The sequence below is a fragment of the Oryzias melastigma genome, linkage group LG8 (genome assembly GCF_002922805.2).
Source record: "Oryzias melastigma strain HK-1 linkage group LG8, ASM292280v2, whole genome shotgun sequence".
Taxonomy (NCBI): Eukaryota; Metazoa; Chordata; class Actinopteri; order Beloniformes; family Adrianichthyidae; genus Oryzias; species Oryzias melastigma.
The window spans coordinates 3,745,917-3,760,748 of record NC_050519.1 but is presented as its reverse complement, the minus strand read 5'-3'; the positions used below and the strand labels follow the sequence as shown (position 1 = coordinate 3,760,748).

The 14,832-nt window shown below is 39.8% G+C and overlaps 3 protein-coding genes across 7 annotated transcripts in view; 1 reads left to right on the top strand and 2 right to left on the bottom strand.

The window, feature by feature from the left end:
- Positions 1–4,140, bottom strand: part of fam117aa (family with sequence similarity 117 member Aa) — a 10,062-nt gene extending 5,922 nt beyond the window's left edge. The window contains exons 1-4 of one of the 2 annotated variants that reach the window (XM_024271346.2): positions 3,662–4,140; positions 2,030–2,175; positions 521–616; positions 330–434 (exon numbers count right to left, since the gene is read on the bottom strand). In XM_024271346.2, the coding sequence (XP_024127114.1) occupies positions 330–434; positions 521–616; positions 2,030–2,175; positions 3,662–3,785 (471 nt within the window). In that variant the 5' untranslated portion in view covers positions 3,786–4,140. Of the gene's footprint in view, positions 1–329; positions 435–520; positions 617–941; positions 1,233–2,029; positions 2,176–3,661 lie in introns of those variants that run through there. The other variant, XM_024271348.2, reaches the window with a different exon arrangement.
- Positions 4,141–5,995: 1,855 nt separating this feature from the next.
- rundc3aa (RUN domain containing 3Aa) overlaps positions 5,996–14,832 on the bottom strand; it is a 21,606-nt gene continuing 12,769 nt past the window's right edge. The window contains exons 2-12 of one of the 4 annotated variants that reach the window (XR_002919313.2): positions 11,768–11,895; positions 11,541–11,674; positions 11,389–11,474; positions 11,227–11,316; positions 9,785–9,865; positions 9,543–9,708; positions 9,320–9,477; positions 8,911–9,024; positions 8,638–8,744; positions 6,442–6,680; positions 5,996–6,366 (exon numbers count right to left, since the gene is read on the bottom strand). Coding sequence is in view for 3 of the 4 variants with exons in the window: in XM_024272773.2 (XP_024128541.1) it covers positions 6,538–6,680; positions 8,638–8,744; positions 8,911–9,024; positions 9,320–9,477; positions 9,543–9,708; positions 9,785–9,865; positions 11,227–11,316; positions 11,389–11,474; positions 11,541–11,674; positions 11,768–11,895 (1,207 nt within the window). In the remaining variant the exon portion in view is untranslated. Of the gene's footprint in view, positions 6,681–8,637; positions 8,745–8,910; positions 9,025–9,319; positions 9,478–9,542; positions 9,709–9,784; positions 9,866–11,226; positions 11,317–11,388; positions 11,475–11,540; positions 11,675–11,767; positions 11,896–14,832 lie in introns of all 4 variants that reach the window. The other 3 variants (XM_024272774.2, XM_024272775.2, XM_024272773.2) reach the window with 3 other exon arrangements.
- Positions 13,230–14,832, top strand: LOC112146781 (trichohyalin; the record flags this gene model as incomplete). Its single annotated transcript, XM_024272772.2, is given in 1 exon segment — positions 13,230–14,832. A coding segment is annotated over 1 exon segment (914 nt), but the record flags the coding sequence as incomplete, so codon positions are not given.

Genomic DNA, 14,832 nt, shown 5'->3' with positions numbered 1-14,832 from the left:
TTTTTGGCTAATTTGGGATTTATCTAATATGTTAGCTGGCTATCAGCTATCTGTTTCAGTGTTTTCAGCTATCAATTTCAGCGTCTTCAGCTATCAATTTCAGCGTTTTCAGCTATCATCACTAGCATCTTCAGCTACATATAATGCTAGTGTGAATATATCTCGTTTTTAGTTAAATTAAAGCAGATGATGGTTAAGATGTGTGTTTTACATCCCCTTTGCGCATGACCTGATTAGTCGACTACTAAAATAATCATTTGTGGCAGGACTATTCTACTTATAGTTGAGATTTCTCAAAAATTAGATTAAAGATTAAAGACGAGATCTACCTGAGTGACGCCTGCAGCTTGTCCTGCAGGCAGGGGGAGCTCATATCCTGCAGGTGGAGGTGCATGGCGTGAACGCTTCTGCAGCTGATGCCTCAGCTTGGCCACCTGAGGGCAGAGTGGTTATAAAAGTAAAGGTTAGGCCGTGAAGAGCAACAGGTGTGAGGAGGATTGAGGCAACTTCAACAACTTGCCTCCCTCAGGTGCTCCGCGCTGCCCCAAGACGCCGAGCGCTTGTGCCCGCCAGCGCTCCTCCTTCCCCGCGTCTCCTCCACCCAGGAACTCGGAGTCTTTAAAATCCAACATGACAGCATGATGAACAACGGGGACACATGTTTCAGAGAAAGCGGTCGGTAAAGGTCAGCTGATCGGAGGCGCTTTACAGTTTCTGCTGAGCCAGCAAACTCTTTTAGAGCGCGACACACAAGCCGGCAGCTGTCCTGCACACCTGTCTCACAGCAGCTGTACGGAGGAAGGCGGCAAGAAAACAGCCCCAGAAAACATCCAAACCACACCGAGAGTTTTTCACCTCCACACTCCACTGCACTTCAACAACATCCACCCTGTTGTTCACAAAGTTCTGAAAAACAAGCACTTCTTCTTTTGCGTTCGTACCGGTTTCTTCACATAAACCCTCGATCTTCTACCAGACGCCTGCTGGACGTTCATCGTCACCAATTCCAAAAACTTTGGTTCCTAGTCTTCCCACATTCTAGTCATAAGTCCGCCCGAGCTAGCGACGTGTGCCGCGATTCGGATCTCTCTCTCCTCGCAGCATAACGGCTCCACAAAAACCTCTTCTGCAGGTAAAGGAATCAGATAGGAAGCGCTCTCCGGTTGCGTCCGGTGCCTGGCTGCAGAGCTCAGAATGCGGCATGAGTCAGTCATAGAGGGACGTTGGTATAGAGTTACAGGCCCCCCCTCAACTTCATCCAAAACCAACAACTCCACCCTCCCCAAAATATGAGCCAGGGATCATGAGATACAGACCTATAAAAAGACTGGGAGATAGTTGGAAAACCAATCAGTTCTCGAGAAGATAACGGTCGTTTTCCGCCATTTTGACTATTACTCTTTAGGGAAACGTGTAAAACTCCTTCAGTTTAGTAAAAGACGGAGCAGAGTGTGAAATAGATCGAACTAATCCAGAGATTATGACAGTTCTGTGACTGTTGAGCATCTGTGGCATGACGGCGGTTCGTAAGCAGTTATACCATCTGACATAATGCAGAGAAACTTTGTCTCAAGGGGGGGGGCTGCTTTGAGTGTGCTTGAGGAGAGCGCTGGGGGGATGGGGTGTCTGTATAATGAGGTCAGGAGGGGTTTGTTCCTCACAATGGAAGAAGCAAAAGGGGGTTCGTGCGGGTTTGTCGGGAGCCGCGATGAAGCTGCGGAGCCTGAAGATGTTACTCGGGGCTTTTGTGCACTAGATTGGGGCAGATACAGTGGAGGGAAGAGGGGGGGGGGGTATAAAGAAGAACAAAAAAACAACTATTTCCAGTTGGCTGATTCCCACCCTCTGCCTCGAAGTGGAACCACAAGAAGACACCTGCAGAGCCAACATCAGATATCTGGTCTTTTATAGAAATCCTACAACGAGCTTTCGGAATTCTTATCTGTAACATGAAGCAACAGGTTTTATGCACCAGCAGGATCGCTGCTATTCCGCAGCCATTGCACGGATACTTGTCTCGCTGATTCACCTGGGTGGCTTTGTCGTTGACGCAGGCGACCGCCGAGCCCTCCGCCTCTTTGGGCCACTGTCCCTGCAGGTAGGGTCCGACGATGGTGTCCAACGAGAGAGTTCTGCGGATGGTGGGCTTCGGTGGGCGCGCCGAGGTTCGGTCCGCTTTGGGGAACAGACACGTGAAATTACAACCTCCTGCTTTTATAACAGTAACAGTTGATAACTCCGCTTTATCAATGTGTGCAAAGCAGTAAAACTGTGACATTTGACCTGGAAACACAGTCAGAAGTAGTGCTGCCACAAACGAGTATTTTAGTGGTCAACTAATCATTGATTATTTTTTCAGATTAGTCGACTAATCGGGACATGCACAAAGTGGATGTAAAGCAGACATCTTAACCATCATTAGCTTTAAACTAACTAAAAACTAAATATATGGCATTACCTGCAATAATGCTGAATGCTGTAAGCTGAATTTGGCCGCTGAAAATGCTAGTGACGATAGCTGAAAATGCTGAAATTGATAGCTGAAAACGCTGAAGCTGAAATCACTGAGGGTAATAACAGAAAACGTTAAAGCTATTAGCTAAAAACACTGAAGCTGATAGCTGAAAATGCTAAAATAATAACTAAATGCCAAATTAGCCTAAAAAAATAAAAAAGCTTACGTTAGCCAAAACTGCTAGCATATAGCGGAATTTCAAGCCAAACTCCAAAATAGTCTGAAAAAAAAGCCTAAATTAGCCAAAATATCTAGCCTGCAGCGACAATATTAGCTAAACTATAAATTAGCCTGGAAAACTGAGAGAAAATCCTACATTAGCCAAAACAGCTAGCATGTAGCTGAAATATTAGTTAAATTCCAAAACAGCATTAAAAGCTACAAAAAAAGAAGAAGAAGCTTAAGTTAGCCATAATAGCTAGCATGCAACTGAAATATTAGCTAAACTCCAAAATAGCCTGAAAAACCTTAATAAATTCCAAAATAGCCCAAAAAGCTAGCATACTTCCATTATAACTTTTAACTTTACAACACTCCAACTCCATATGATATAAAGTAACGAGTAATCGACTATTACATTAGTCGTAGACTATATTAACAGTCGATTAGTCGACGACTAATCGTGGCAGCCCTGGCCCGAGGGCGGCTAATACGTTTACCTCCAACCTGAGACATGATTTTAGCTGCCAGGGTTGCAGGGACGCATAAACAACATGCAGATGTGAGCTTTGTGAATAGAGAAACAAAAGAATCCTTTAAAATCTGCAGTTCAGAGCGCAAAAGGAGCAGCTTTGTCGTTTCAGAGTGCGCCTCTTCCAGGGTTAACTCGTATTTAAGACTGAAACTTGAGTAAAACAAATGATTTTCTTTGTGAAGTTGTAATAACACATATTTTCTCCTGTCTCAGAGCCACAGTTGTGTTCTTCTGTGGAATGTTGTGTGGATATTTTAGTGTTTTTCCACCAATAAAAGCAGCAACTAAAGCCCTTTTGCTTCCTCCTCATGCTACTCAATCTACTATAGATATATCTATAGAAGCTGCATCACTCATTGTGTACTTTTTGAGTCTCTCCTAAAACAATAAAGCGTTGGACCACATGGAGGTGAATGCACACTGACGCCCCCTCCTCCTGCGTGCGTATTTACCCGTCTTGACCTCCCTGCAGAGGAGCGCGGAGCCCCTCTGGAGCTGGTATGGCACCGTGGCTCTGAGGGGTTGCAGGCTTGGGTTGCTGCACCCCCGGGGTGCTCCTCCGGTCCGGCCCGACATCTCTCCCTCCCCTCCCCTTCCCCGAGCTTGTAAAAACGCACAGCTTTTGCTCCGCTTTCTCACAGCAGCTCCTCTCTGCGCGCACTCAGTTCATCCAAAGCCAAGACACCGCGGCGAGTCCTCTTGATTGGCACAAGTCCCGAGCTTTCCCCTGCACAGACCTTCATCTTTCTTTTCTTTCTTTCGTGGAAAAAGCCAACAAAGTGAGCGGGTTTGCAGCTTAACGCGCTCCGGTGAACTGCGCGTTTTCCGTCATTACGCACAAATGCGCTCCGGCGGAGAACGTGCCTCAAACATTACTGCAAAGTGACAACACAACAGCTCAACCTGCACAACTATCCCGAGCAGCATATGGGCGCACCAGAGCGTTTCTGACTGGTTGGTGCAGATTTGTGCGCAGCGCCGATTGGTTCTCGGGTGGGTCTGTCACGGGAGCGCACGGCCCAGCTGGAAAACTCCCGCCCACTTTGTGAAAATGTTCCTTTTCTGTGCTGGTGGAGCGTGCATTCACATGGTGTGTGTGGTCTGTGAGGGGTTCAAGGAGCGCTGAGGGTCACTGGAGGGTCTCGGGGTTCCAGAAGAGGCTCAAGGAACCACCCTGCAGTTCACTTTTGATGATGTTAAGCACTTTGTGTGATATAAATAGTTCTCAACGTTTTATAATTTATTATTTCTAATTAGCACACCCCAATTTCAGTTTAATTTTCTTGATTTTCCACTTTATTTTCTGTGTTGGATTCAGGGGTGGAGCTACGGGGTAATAAGGGGAGGATTTCAAATCAAATGGTTACATATGTTATTGTTGCTTTTAAAAGTTAACTTTAATTTCAGTTCGGCTACCCCTGAAGAACAAGTTCGGACACCACTACCCCTCCAAATGACCCTAATGTGAAGAATCTGGATTCAGCCTTCGCATCATTGTTGTCAAAGATTTAATAAATCATCGCCATATGTTTCTTTTAGCATTGCACGAACAACAAAAGCATCCATTCATCTATTTTCTGTTTTATTCTGCACAGGGTCAGGGCGTTGCTGGAGCCTAACCTTTCTACCATTGGCCTAAATCACATTCACACCCGGCCGGTTCTATTCAAATTTATTTAAATTAGTGAGAATTTAGAGTCATTTTTGGAATGTGGGAGGAAAAACATGCATAGAAGAAGCCTTGAGGCAACGACAGTAACTACTGTATAACAAAAGTAATATCTTTAAATCAAATAAAAACAATAATAATTATGAAAATGTTAGAATAATGAAGCTTTTAGCTTTTCATTTGTGACCCTCTCCATGTAAAATACGCTCGGACATGTCCGAACATATCTCCAGAACCTCTCCTCGTCACTCTGACACTCCATTTACCTCCACAACAGACCCCTAATTTAAAGAAAATGTTCAGATTTATTCTACAATTAGCACAGATTTACTGTATTGTATTTTGAATTTTGTCATTATAAAGATAACAAACATAAAAAGTGCTATAAAATATAAAGATTGGTTTGATTTTGAATTATAGATACAATTTAATCTAAAAATATCAACATTTTTTGTTTAAAAAATATTTAATAAAATGTAAAAAATTCCTTATAAACTGATTTTAAAAATATTTGCTTTATGAAAAATATATGATTTTTTTTATTCTGTTTGAATGAACTGTGGATGTTCAAAAGAACCAACGTGAGAAAATAGTTATTTTCTAATCATTATCTTTTTTTTTAATAATTCAGAATATCTTTGAAATTGACCTTAAAAATAGTTTTAAGGGTAACAATAATACATTTATATTAGAATTTCAGTTCAGTTTCTGGATTGATTTATCTAAAAGGGAAAAGTAAAAGAAGTTCAAACACTGTTTTAATTTAAGTATTATAAAAATTAAAAAGCTACAATTTATAAATGAGCGCAAACATTAATAATTTTTATTTTTTCCCTAAAGATGGGAACTTTGTGGCTCTATTCACTGACAAAAAACTGAACCAAATGGCTCTTTTAGCCATAAAAGTTGCAGACTTCTGCACTAAACCAACAAACATGACTAAAAAAAACATCTATTGATGTTCATGTATGTGTCCAAGGAAAATAAATGTGCATCTAGCTTTGGTAGAGTCAAAGTTTTAGTTTTAAAGTTGACATCTTCTGCGGAGCGATTCACACATCTCACCACTAGAGGGAGCCAAAGTGACGAAACAACAAAAAATGACTTTTCCAGAACACACAATGGAAAAAGGCTGTTTATTGCAACACAAACAATCAAGAAAAACTACTGCATTGAATTGAACATACTGTAAGTGGGGGCTTCAAAGTTATACGGTTTGGTTTAAACATCTCCTCACATTTTAGGGGTCTGATAACTCCAGAAGCCACCAGGTTTTCATAGCTTGACATCACTCCTAATCCCGTACCTGTATCTTTGTTCCTCATGTCCGACTTTTCCTGCATCCACATTGCTGCTGCTATGGTTACACTTTGAGACAAAAATAAATAGAATAAAGCAAGCCGAAGGGTGGATGAATACACGGATGGAGCTATCAGCAGGTAAAATAGAGACTTTGAGAAGTAGATGAAGGGACTGAAACACGAGCAACTGGAAAAGAAGAGCAAAGGATTGAGTGGCTGAGGCGAGGCCTCTCAGATACAAAAATCCAGATCCACGTCTCACAGGCGTTTGGCGGGAGCAGAGTTTTAGACGGGTGTTTTGGACAGAGTCAACGCAGCATCTCCAGGCAGACGGGCTGGGGGTTTAGGCATGTTGCTCCTAGCTGGGGGAGAGCGCAGGGCTGGGCTCGGTGCTGATGTTGACCAAACACTCGCTGGACTTCAGGCTCGCCAGGGACTTGGAGCTCGGTAAGGAGGCCAGGGAGCCGCACAGACCCAGCATGGATGGAGTGTTGTCCTTTCCTGCGACAACAGAACTCCAAGAGTTTAGAGTGTCTACATGAGGCACCAAATGTATGGAGCTAAATTAGGGACGATATTTTATGAAGCACAAATAAACAACTTGAAAAATTATTTGTGTTTGGCCAAACAAAAAAGTAAAATGTCTGAAACTTTTTGCTATTCTAACGTAAACGTAATTATTTTCAGCGTCAAATGTTCTGTTTTTTAGGTTTCAAAACTCAAAATTTCAGTATCGACACTTTTTTTTCAGTTTCAAATCTTGTTTTCACTATTAAACCTTTTTTTTGGTTTTGAATCTGAAAATTTCAGTTTCAAACCTTTTGAACCCGTTGTGGCACATTGGGGCGGGGCTAACAAAAAGAGTTACAGGTGAAAGAAAGATTTAAAACTGAAAAAAAGTTTTGACATTGAAATTTTGAGTTTTGAAACCGAAAAAACAGAAAATCTGAAGCTGAAAATAATTATGTTTATTTTAGAAGAGCAAAAAGTTTTAGATATTTATTTTTTTTTTTTTGGCTAACACCAATATTCTTTTTCAAGTTGTTTTATTTCGGTTTCAAATAATATTGGCTCCAATGTAGCTCCATACAAACATAGCTACAAGCTAACTTTTGTGGGAATTTGTGTCCCTAAAATGCTGAAATCAGTGAAGCTGATAGCCAGCTAAAATATTTGCCTAATGCCAAATTAGCCTAAAAAAATCAAACTTAGATTTGCCAAAACAGCTAGCATGTAGCTGAAATATTAATTAGACTCCAAAACAGCCTAAAAACTACAAAAAAGTCTAAATTAGCCAAAACAGCTAGTTAAATTGCCAACAAAATCCCAGTAAATGCCAAAAATGTCCAAAAAGCTAGCAGAATGCCAATTTTCAAAACTATAACTTTTTAACTTAATTCTGAATAATAAAAAGGCAGGAATATTATTCCAGAATAAATGATGAACATGTTTTTAATAATTACAGACCAGTGTCTGTACTTTCACAATTTTCAAAAATAATAGAAAAATGTTTCACACAGAAATTAGATGCGTTTCTTGAAAAAAAGAATTTATTTTTGAAAATCCATATGGATTCCGATCTGACAGATGTACATCTACTGCACTCATTCACCTAACAGATGAGATTTTGGATGCAACTGATAAGAAGCATTTTACGGTCAGTTTATTTCTTGATTTACAAAAAGCATTCGATACGGTAAATCTTGATATTTTGTTGGCAAAATTGGGCAATTATGGTATAAGCTGGAAATCCCACATTGATTATATTAGCAGGAAAATAAGCAAAAGCATTGGTATTTTATATAAAGTTAACCATATTTTTGATAAAGATACCCGATATATATTATATCATTCTTTAATTCTCCCATATCTTCTTTATTGTAATGAGGTATGGTGGAATACTTGTAAAAGTTTTACTAATAGATTAACTTTACTCCAGAAAAAGTGATGATGATTGTAAATCATTCCGGACCAAGAGACCACACCCATGATCTCTTTGTCAAATCCAACAAATTTCCAGTTCTTGTAAAGTTAAATACAGTGGTGACTATGTGGAAGGTCAAAAACAAATTTCTTCCAGAACATATTTGAGGGAAATTAAAATTAGTTACTGATTGTAATAATAGAAGGAAAGGAGACTTTTATTTACTCTTTGTACGAACATCATTAAGACAAAGAGGTTTGTGTTTATAGGAGTCAAAGAGTGGAATTCTTTGAATACTGAAATGAAAACTTCACACACAATTTTGTTATTAAAAAGATTATATGAAAAACTAGTATTTCAAAAATATAAATTGTGTTAAAAACATGTCATAATGTAAATGCATGTGATTATCTGGAGGGCCTATGTGGTGTAGGCCCTTTAACAATGAAACTGGACATCTTTGACCCGTGAATCGTGAGTCCAGCTAGGAGTAGATCTTTTCCTGCAGCAAAGGCTCAAAGTCATCGGTTTTACCTGCTGTGGTCCAGCCGGCGTCTCCGTTCTGTCTCGCTTCCGTCTTCTGGGAGTCGGAGTTCAGACTCACATCTGCAGAGAGCAGCTCCAGACTGTGGAAACTCCTCCTGGAAGTGTCCACCACAACATTCACTATAGTATTTTCAATAAAAGCATTCTTCACTCAACAGCGGCTGGGATAGGCTCCAGCAACCGCATGCCTCCAAAAGGGGATTAAGTGGATTTAGAAGATGGCATTCTTTGATAAATGGAAGGAACAAGTTCGGGATTTACCTTCGGAAAATCTTGACATCGCCTTGGTTGTTCGTGACGGCAGACCACTGGTTGACCAGCGGGATGGAAAGATCTTTAGCCAGAGTGGAAGAATCACATGGCGTGAGGGCGGAGCTGAGGAGAAACCAGATGAAAACATCCTTTTGTTTCTCATCAACAGTTGATAATACTTCAAAGTCCCAATCTGAATTGTTTTTTTAGCTAAAAAAAAGTTGTTTTCTAGGACATAGTTTCTGCAGAGCAGCAGGAGTTCATTACAAATCAGCTTCTCTCCTGCTAGCTTACAGACCCTCACAAGCTAACATTAGCGTGAGGAACATCAGAGCTATCCAGTCGTACAGTTCTGATCCAGATTCCAGCTTATATCAGCTGAATGTTTTCACAGCAGTTGTGATGTTTTTGCTCTTACAGTTGCGCCTGCAGTTCCAGGACGATGGCCTCCAGCTCCTTCTTCTCCTGCTGGCTCTGCACGGACAGCTCCTCCACTTTGGCTCTCAGTCTCTTGTTCTCCGTTTCCACGTTCTTCAGCTGCGACTCCCGCAGACGCACCAGCTCCTCCAGGTAACCCTGGACGCCAAACGGACGTGTTAGTGACCAGAAAAGAGCGGCGATGAAGAACGGAGGCGCGGCACCTTCTGGGCGTAGACGATCTTGAACCTTTGCTCCATTTTGCGACACTTGTTGCTCCAGCTCTCCTCGTCCGTCACCAGAGGGATGTACGGATGCTCGGGGACGCTCTCCTCGCTGTTGCTGCTGTCCACGCTGCGCCGGTCCTCCTCATCGCTGAGGTAGTCGTAGCTTCAGAGGAGAGAGGCAGAAGGTCGATCCATCCGTCGTCTCGTATAGAAACACGACCAGAGAAAGTCTGTCTCACCTTTGGGTGAATTTCAGGTAGGGCGTGTAGTCAATCACAGCCGGAGATTTCCCATCCAGACTCTCTCCTTTCAAACAAAAACTACATAGAAACTGATTTATTAGAGAAAAAAATCAGTGAAATGATGTTTAGAAAAACGTTTTTTTGGAAGTTTTAAAGGAGAATACTTAATTAAAGTTACAGAGAGTAAAATAATTATTAAATAATTCTGCCTTGTTTTATGTAAGTATGTTTGACTGAAAAATTGTTTCACTCAAATATGTATAAATGTCATCGAAGAGGGACGGATTAGACAGAATATTTGCCAATTTGCAGATTTTGTGGTTTTTCTAAACATTAGAAGCAGCTAAAGACTCATGTTTTTAAAATTCTCTTTTCTTAATTCTGTTGTTATACTCTTTGTTTTACTGTGTTTTACTGTGTGATTTTATCTTAAAAGGTTCTATATAAATAAAGATTATTATTATTATTATTATTAATACCGTCTAACATAAATGGAATAAAGACTATTAAAAACACAAAATCTCATGACGTATTTGCATTTTGTTTCTGGTTTAAGTATCTTTTCTAAGAATAAAATACCTTACATGTAAATTTTCTGTAAAATGTGATGAATTTTATTTATTTTTTCTTTTATTTTTTAAATACATTTGTCATTTCTTTGTTGTATTGTCAACAGTAAGTGCTCAAATAAATTCAAAAGGTCAAATAAAAATCAAGATAGAAAATCTTGAATTTCTCTTTGAGTAATTTTATCATAAAAACGTTTTAATTAAATTCACTGATATAAAAGGTTAATTAAACTTTACATCATATTTTTAAGCAGATTTTTTCTTGTTTGAAGAAACAGAATTGCTCGATTTAGAAAGACTGTAAAGTTTTATTTGACGGGTACTATTTTTAAGATAAATTCATTTTAAAATGTATATTTAACACCTTACTTTAAGACAATTCAAGTCAAAAAAGATACATTTTGAAGAAAAATCTTTAAAAAAAGCCAATTTTAAAAATATAATACTCTTTACTATTTAAATTATGAAAGCAATATACCTAAATATGAGTTTTTATAGTTAATTTTAAGATTTTGTTTCATCTTCAAAATAAAAATAATAATATTTTTTTTACAATGACAGATTTTTTTCTATTTTTATTTATAATTTGTTTTTAAAATAACATTTATTCCAGTTTAATGGCTCTCCACAAGGTAAAAAATATATATATTTTTTTACTCTTGTATTGTTTTATTTATTTTTCACAGCAATAACCGTCTAAAAGTTCAAAAACACAGAATGAACAGTTTTATGTTTTGCTCTAAAATTTTTCCAGATGCTCCTTGTGGAGTTGATATGAGAGAAACAGTCTTAGTTGTTCAGGAAAATAATAATAATAAAAAAAAAAATTCAAAAAGATGGCTTTTATTTTGAAATTCCTTTGCACTAAACCTGAAGTCGATGGCGCTGAGTCCAATCAGCATGCCGGTCAGCACCGTCGCTTCCTCTCTCAGCATGATCGCTCCGTCGTCGTAGAACCTCCTGTTCAACAGAGAGATGGATTTAGTTTCATCTACAATCGGTTCTTCTCCAGAAAGAGACGCTCCGACAGACCTGGTGGTTCTGGTGTCCCTCAAGGCCGTGGACACGTATTCCGAGAGGCGTTTCTCCATGAGCGCCACCCGGATCCACGCTCGGCCCTGCAGGAAGCAAAAGAGAGGTCAGATGGGACTCTCGACCTTCTCAGCGTTCTCGGGCGTCCTCGCCTTTGCTCTGGACGTGCTGATGTTCTCGATGTTTTCGATGCTGGAGATGCAGTTGTTCTGCACTTTGCTGCAGGCCAGCCGGATGTACTCCCAGAAGCTGCGCTGGCCGTCCGAGCTGAACCAGCTTCCTGAGCCTGTCGAGGGTTCAACATTGATTATGATTATAACATCACGCTGCTTCAACTTTGAGTCAAAATTCCAGCTCGTTTGTCCTGCGTTGATGTTACCTGCTGTGTTACCTTTGAAGCGGTGGCTCAGGATGTGCTCTAAAATAGCCGCAAAGTTAATGAACTCCTCGGATGAGTCGTCGATGGGCTCCGCCGTGTATTTTTCCAGAAGAGTCTTCACCGAGAACCTGAAGCAGAAGAACACAAATGAGAGGAATGAGGTGCTAATGTGGATTCTCTGGTCATTTGAGAAAAAAATCGATTAAAAAAAATTAACTAATTAATCGCAAACCTGGAAAAAATTAATTGAGATTAATCGCCATTTTTTTTTTTTTTTTAGTCTCAGTATTTGCCGACCACTTATTATGTGTGAATAATCACAATATGAAATCACACACAGAACTCTACTTTTAGAACATCTATTTTTAATTACTGCTGTAAATCAATTACAAAAAAATCGGATTAATCGCACTTTTGTGTTGGGATTAATCACAATGTTTTACCATTTAAAATGGATCAGCAAATAAATATGGATCAAATAATCTGCCTTTTGTGAAAAAATTGATCTAAGCCACAAAAACAGCAAGAAAAAAGTTCTAAAAACTGATTGAATATTTATTTCTTTTGAAAGTGACCGTTTTATTGGTGATTAATACCCAACGAAATGTTTTAACGCACGCCGTGGAAGCCTGAACCACAGAGTTAAAGCGGAGGACTGTTTCTTCGATTAATTTGCATTAATATATATTATAATTCTTTTTGATTAATTGCACGTGTTAATGTTCACAACCCTAAAAAAGAAGTTAATGTTTTTAATTAAATAAAACTCCAAAAGTTCATCCATTTTCTAAACCCGCTACGTTCAGGGTCACAGGAGTATGATGTCATATTTGTGCCACGTTGAGAACAAATGTCAGTTTTCAAATCAACATTTTTAAAGGTTTAAAAACAAAGCTGAAAATGTTAAATGTTTGCTTTCAGAACACATTTTTACATCTGCAACACAAATATTTTCAGATCGAATCTTTCTGCAAAACTGTTTTAAAAAGCTCAAACTACAAAGATGGAGGCTGTGGAGGGGGTCGTTGACTCCGCCCCCTCTGGGTCCGTTTTCTGAATATGAGAACTGGAGTGGTTTTACTTCCGGCTCCAACTGAAGGAAATCAGATCAGTGGATATTTTTGTCGTGACGCCGCCATGTTGGAGCCAGATGAGGTCGGTAAGCTGTGATTGGTTCGACTGGTTCTATGGCAACCAGCTTGGCTAATCAGGAGTGAGCTTGATGGAAGTCCATTCTTAACACTTGAAAGGGAGCAAAATCTGTCAATCAAATGTTTAACGTGGGGGCCAGCAGCCATCTGATTGGTCCGTTTATAACCACATGAAAAAATTGTCATCAATAAAAATGTTTAAAAAAAAAAGGTATCAGAGCAAAAAAAAGTTATTCTGACAAAATAATGACTTGAGTAACAGCTGTTTATTTCTCTATAGAGGTCTCTGGGATTTTGGCTTTTTTGGGGGGTGGGTCCTTAATCTTTATTCCAAAATCCGGTGCCCTGAAAATTTCCCAGCAGTCGTTGCAAAAACCAAACACTCACTGGATTTGACCACGATGCATTAAAACAATTTGTCATTTAGAAATAAGGATGAACATTCATTATTTTAAGTCATCCTTCATTATCAGATCAAAGTGGATTCATAAATAGTCTTCGTAAAATATTCATATTTTTTAGGTTTTTATGGGTGACTGACAACAAATCTGGAGTTTTTTTTTTCTTTAAAAAGTACAGAGCATGTGTCCAAATTGTGTTATTTGATTCTATAAATGACTAATCAGAATGATGTTACCGCAATCCAGCCGCAAAACTAGCCTCAAACTCAGCTTTAGGAAAGTCCCTCCCCCTTCAGCTGTCTCCGCCAATCATTGTTGGAGGCTTGATCACATGTCATCAATCTGACCAATCGGAAGTGGTTAACGTCCTCAACTCCTTGTTCTGATTGGGTGGAGGGTGACATCACAATGACATCACAATGACATCATCATCTCATGAAAAAAACATGTCATGATCCTTCCTGTGATGACCTCAAAAGCATCAACAATCCTAGTTTTTTTTTCCTTGAAGCTGAGCAGAAAGACCTTACTCGGAGAACGTGCTTTCTACACTTCGATCTCAGACGTCAAACAGATTTGATCTGAACAAGACCTTCACCATGGAAGATACATGGGAAATTCCTTTTTTTAACCTGATTTCCAAGCTTACATCGCAGCTGGAAAAAATCCCGACCGATTCAGAACCCAGGGACCGTCAGGCACCTGTCACTGAAGAGGAACCGGGTGAAACGCTTCCAAGTATCCCCCCAGAATTCTTTCTGATGGGTTTGCTTGAAGAAGTGTCCGCCTTACAGGAAGTCATTAGGGATTTCCTGCAGGAAAGAAAGACCTTTGAGTCAGAGAAAAAGGCTTTTCTGGAGAGGAATAAGTCACGGCTGGCTGAAGGTCCACAAGAGGACGAGAGTTCCACGAGTTCCACACCCCCAGACCAGAAACTGTACGGAAGAGTCTTCTCTTTCTTCAACAGCAGCAACAATGTGTGTAATAAGCTGGAAAAGCAAACAGAGAAAGAGTTGAGGAAGTCTGTAAAGGAAAAGAGGGAGATTCTGGAGAAGGAAAACAAACTTCTGAACAAAGAAGTGAAAGACCTGAAACAAACTAGGATCAGAAACGCAAACGAACAAAACACTCTGAGGGAGGAATACGAAAACTTCCAGCTGGAGAAGAAAGAGATGTCCTTGATGAGAAAGGCCTATTTAATGGACAAATCATCCACCCAGAAGATGAGAGCAGCTCTGGAGGAGGAGAAAAAGGCCATCCAGCTAGAGAAAACATCTCTGTCTGAAGAAAGGATGGCCCTCCAGGCAGAGAAGCAACAAACTGCAGAGTTAAAGACAGAAGTGGAGGAGGAGACAAAAAACCTGGAACAGAAAATGAATTTGTTGGCCTTTCAGCTCCAAGCTGTGCAGGACAAACAAAAAAAGATTGAAGAAAACCGTCAGAAGATGAACAGGGAAGCAGAGACCCTGATCATCATGAGCGAAGAGTTAGAGATGAAGAGAAGCGAGTATTT